General features: G+C 42.1%; 1 protein-coding gene across 1 annotated transcript; it reads left to right on the forward strand.

Moving 5' to 3' along the window:
• Window positions 1-335: 335 nt before the first annotated feature.
• LOC124681313 (adenylate kinase 3-like) lies at window positions 336-3,797 on the forward strand. Its single transcript, XM_047216245.1, has 5 exons — window positions 336-438; window positions 1,645-1,763; window positions 1,912-2,079; window positions 2,605-2,694; window positions 3,570-3,797. Exons 1-5 carry the CDS (start codon window positions 336-338, stop codon window positions 3,666-3,668), a joined length of 579 nt encoding a protein of 192 aa, XP_047072201.1. The 3' UTR covers window positions 3,669-3,797.
• Window positions 3,798-4,815: the final 1,018 nt, after the last annotated feature.

The following is a 4,815-nucleotide window of genomic DNA, read 5'->3' on the forward strand; positions in this document are numbered from 1 at the left end:
CCAAATAGTAGTGGCGCCGTTCTGGGCTACTAAAAGACCTAAAAACCGACCCACCAAACGGCAGAGCCCAAATCTCCACTGAGCCGAAAAAACTCTATACAAACATGAAACAACGTGATTTTTATACATGACCCACGTGCAGGGGCTTTTTTCTACCGTGCGAGTGAGTGCGAGTGGTGCAGGAATTAGATGGAGACTAGAAGAGATGGAGAAGTAGGCTAGCCCGTCAACAAAACCTCCCAGCCTGGCCGGACCGAGGGAGGCATACACAGACTGACTTCCGCGGCACACGAAACGAAACAGCAGGCACGCGACCCGTTGCGGCGGAGTAGGGGATGGCCGCGAACCTGGAGGACGTGCCGTCGGTGGAGCTCATCACCGAGGTGCTCCGCCGCGCCAAGTGCAGTTCCAAGCCCGACAAGCGCATCATCCTCGTCGGTAAAACCATCGTTCCACCTTACCCACTTATTATCCCTAGCGCTATTGCTGGATCCAGACCCATGTCGTTGCCCTTGCTCTAGATCCGCATACAGTTATTCTCTCCGGGAACAAATCTCGCCTCTTTCGCCAAGAAATTCTTGTATGCCGTGTTAAGATCTGGTCGAATTGCCGTTATGTATGTTGATTGCGTGTATCGGTTGGTTATTTTTTTAGTAGATGGAAGGAAATTGTAGGTCAACGGAACAAGGAAAAAAATATGGTCTTTCTGCTCTGTTCTGCTCTGTAACTGCATGGTTTCGCTGTGTCTGTGAAGCACTCAAGGGGAAATTTGATGTCTTTTGTCCTGTCTGGATGTCTACTGTACTCAGCCATCAAGGCGTAGAATTCTTCACATGAAGGAAACATTCATCAAATTCAGTTTTTATCAAAAGGGGCGATTTGTTGTCCTAGTGATTGAAAGATCTGTTGAATGTGTCATCCATGAAAGTTTGTTAAAATAAAAAACATAGAAATCAAAAGTGCATACTCATTTGGTAGTTGGTACCACGCAGAAGGCTTTTGTGGTTGGTAAAAAAAAGTGCAATTTTGTGTGTATGAGTAAAGATGTAAATTAAGAAAGTCTAAGTTTAATGAAGTCCTTTTCTTGGTTTGCTACACTTTTAGCTGGATCCAATGTCTCTATTATTAGTCAAACGGAGTGCTATTGTAAATATCAACTTAACTCCTTTATTATCATTTTAGTTTTTCCACCAGCAATCTATGGACGAGGGTTTGATTGTTTACGGATAAATGAGGGGCCAATATATTTACAGTCCTTTTGCATATAACAATGACCACATGCGGAACAAGAATATTAGACCTTCTTAATTAGCTGGTCCATCTAAAATTCTGAACACGAAGTGCCACTTCCTATATTCTAGATTGCTCTATGCATGGGCAATTTGACATACAAGTTTATGAATTCCGTAGGTCCGCTCTGGCTCTGGAAAGGGAACACAGTCCCCTCTTATCAAGGATGAATATTGCTTGTGCCATTTAGCCACTGGTGATATGCTGAGGGCTGCTGTCGCTGCTAAGACTCATCTGGGGATCAAGGCTAAAGAAGCTATGAACAAGGTAGTGCATCAAGAAGAAAGCAAAAGAACAATTTAAGAACACAGCAGAAACTTCATTTGGTTGATTCCATTGTCTTCATTTATTTAGGGGAGCTTGTTTCCGATGACTTGGTTGTTGGGATCATTGATGAAGCCATGAAAAGGCCTTCATGCCGTAAGGGTTTTATCCTTGATGGCTTCCCTAGAACTGTTGTTCAAGCACAAAAGGTTAGGTCCTTTATCAATATGCATCAGCTTGAAAATGCTTTCCTTTTATGATATGGACTATCTACTACTGATGAATAGCAGTAATTATGTATTGGGAGCGTAGTTTTTTTTTGTGTTCCCTCATGGTTTGGTCGAACAATGGTTGCAGCTCGATGAAATGTTGGCAAGGCAAGGTGCTAAGGTTGACAAGGTTCTGAACTTTGCAATTGATGATGCAATTTTGGAAGAACGAATTACTGGTCGTTGGATTCACCCATCGAGTGGTAGATCTTACCATACAAAGTTTGCTCCTCCTAAGACTACCGGAGTTGATGATGTAAGTCAAATACAGAAATACTTGGCCATGCCTTCACATTTCATGTTTGCAAGTGTTGTAGAACATTATCGTTTGTTCGACCAGTGTATGTGCTGAGCAGTTCAATGTCTTCTCTTTGATTTGCTGGTGGAAATTCAATCTTGGTGAAAGGATTATGCTGTGGATGACCAGCTCTATAGTTTCCCGTGATAAAATCTATGTTCAATCTTCTTGTGGTCCGCCTAAGCAACTGAATATGCCCTGTTTTCTTCTGACTTTATGGATGTCCTGTACAACACAGTGTATTCTCTCCTTAATGGCAATAGGCTCTCTAAAAATGCCATAAGTTGAAATGTTGGCATATTTTTGCAGCAAGTAGGGAATATACATTAGTAGCAGGATCTTTGATTGTGTGCTAAGCAGAATCTCTTTCATATGTTTCATCCATAAGAAATGTTTAGATCTGCAAGTTCCGTATGCACTTTATATTCTTGAATCGCGTTTTTCAATGAACCATTGACCCTGATTGTTCTCTTTCTTGCCAAGGTTTCCGGAGAGGCCTTAATTCAAAGGAAAGATGACACAGCTGAGGTCTTGAAGTCGAGGCTTGAAGCCTTCCACATTCAGACTGAGCCGGTATGTTTTGTTAACCAATTATGTATTCTTCAGATATTTTTTCAGTATAGAAGGTACTGTCCTGTTAGTATCTATTTCTTTAGTTGCATTAGTGTCTATTGTACTACTAAATCTGGTTTTACTACATTCCTAAATTGATGCATTATCTCTGTTTATATATTTATATGGTCAAATATGTAATGGGCAAGTTCTTACGACCCGAGGAATGGAACTCGAGTACGCGCGCACCTATTTACTGAAAAGTTCAAAAAAATGCTATTTAAAAGTTTCCAAAAATGTGAAGTAAAATTTTGCATGTACATATTATGTTGATACTTACTCGTGTGAGTTTTCACGAAAAAATACCATTGTGTGTGGCCTGTATAAAAATGACAAAATGTCCAAATGAGAATAGTGAACAGGAATTTGTACTATTCACAGGAATAGGAATTTGCATTTTGTCATTTTTGTGTAGGTCACACACAATGATATTTTTCCGTGAAAACACACATGAGTAAGTATTAACATAATATCTACATGCAAAAATTTACTTCACATTTTTTGGAAACTTTTAAATAGCATTTTTTTGAACTTTTCGTAAATGGGTGCGCGCGCACCCAGGTTCCATTCACCATTTTCGCAAGTTCTTATAGCTATAGAGATGTTAGGATTTGGTGGAGCACTGCCATTTTCTTGTGTGCTTTCATTTATTTTGGTTAACATATCTTTTGTTGCACAATATATCTTCTGATGGCTTCAACTTAACCTTTTAAGTTTGATTTACCGAGTTTTTGTACTATTATTGTGAATGACTAGTACTATTTGTTGGCATCAAGTAAAAAGCAGTTTCTCTTCAGCCAATATCATTTACTTTGAAAACTGTTTGGCTCTCGCAGGTGATTGAATACTACTCCAAGAATGGCTTAGTCGCAAATCTTCATGCAGAGAAACCACCGAAGGAAGTTACTGTTGAGGTGCAGAAAGCCCTTTCGTGAAGTCATGTTACTCACCTTAAAAATGACATGTACCAAAACCCCTATTCCCCTCGAAGTTTAAACTGATACCAACTTCTTACGGTCCTAGTTTTCTATCTGAGATGTGCGCGATTGCACCATTTTTTTACAGCTTTTACCAGCTCGGGATTCTTCTGAATAATTTTGTTTGGATCGAGAGGATTTTTTTTTTGTAGCAGTACAACATTTTACAAAATGTTCATTTCTGCCTTGTTGTAATTGTTGCGATCATGCCTTTGTTTATAATCATTGCTCTGAGTTAGTACCAGCAAGTTAATGCATCCGGTCCATTTGAGATGAAATTAAGTTGTGTTACATGGTATGCACCGTTTTCTCAGATTGTTTTAATTTTCATTTTTAAAGTGAAATTTTTGCTGCCATTGTCTCGGTATAGCTACGGTGGGCATTTTCAACCAAAAATCTGCAAGCGTGAAAATAAATAAGTCAAAACCCGAGGGTGAGCAAAATTTGTTCCGTACCGATGAGCGTTGATTTTCAAAGTGATCATTTGTAGGGGCCTGATGAGCGTCCCTGGGGGATCGGATATGCCCTCATGTAACCGTCAGATCAAAAGTCAACGAGATAACTGCTCCTTGCATCCTCGCTCCCCCGTGCATGGTGGCGGCGCATGGTGCCTGCGCAGCTGCGCTGCTATCTCTTCCTACCATGTGTATGCTGGTGTCCCTACTCCATGAACCAACGGCCGTCGCACGAGAAACCTATCGCACCGCTGGAGATCCCGTTGAGCTGTCGCCGGAGAACCCGGCTGTGGCGCCGATACAACAGCCCTCACCACTCTGCATCCCCTATTCATGCTCACCGGAGTTCGCTCCTCCGACGACTAAGGCCATCGCCGGAGAACACGATGCGGCGACGCTGATGCATCAAGAGCGCGGGAAATGGCTGGAGCAATGATACATGGTAGCCTGGATGATGTGCCTTTGTAACAAGGTCAACAACCGCTGGTAGCAACATGGCCGGCTCCATAGCAAGGCCGGCGGCTGCTGGCAGCAAGACCGGCAACTCGATGTAGCAAGTCGCGTCGCCCCTTGTAGCAAGGTCGATCGCCCATTGTAGCAAGGTCGGCGCCCATTGCAGCAACCAACTTGGAGCAGCGGTGACAACCACA

This window comes from Lolium rigidum, unplaced genomic scaffold (genome assembly GCF_022539505.1).
Source record: "Lolium rigidum isolate FL_2022 unplaced genomic scaffold, APGP_CSIRO_Lrig_0.1 contig_39096_1, whole genome shotgun sequence".
NCBI lineage: Eukaryota > Viridiplantae > Streptophyta > Magnoliopsida > Poales > Poaceae > Lolium > Lolium rigidum.

Coding starts and splice junctions, on each gene's coding strand:
- LOC124681313 (XM_047216245.1), top strand. CDS start 336: ATGGCCGCGAACCTGGAGGACGTGCCGTCGGTGGAGCTCATCACCGAG. Junction 439..1,644: donor CAAGCGCATCATCCTCGTCG/GTAAAACCATCG, acceptor TCATTTATTTAG/GGGAGCTTGTTTCCGATGAC. Junction 2,080..2,604: donor AGACTACCGGAGTTGATGAT/GTAAGTCAAATA, acceptor TTTCTTGCCAAG/GTTTCCGGAGAGGCCTTAAT.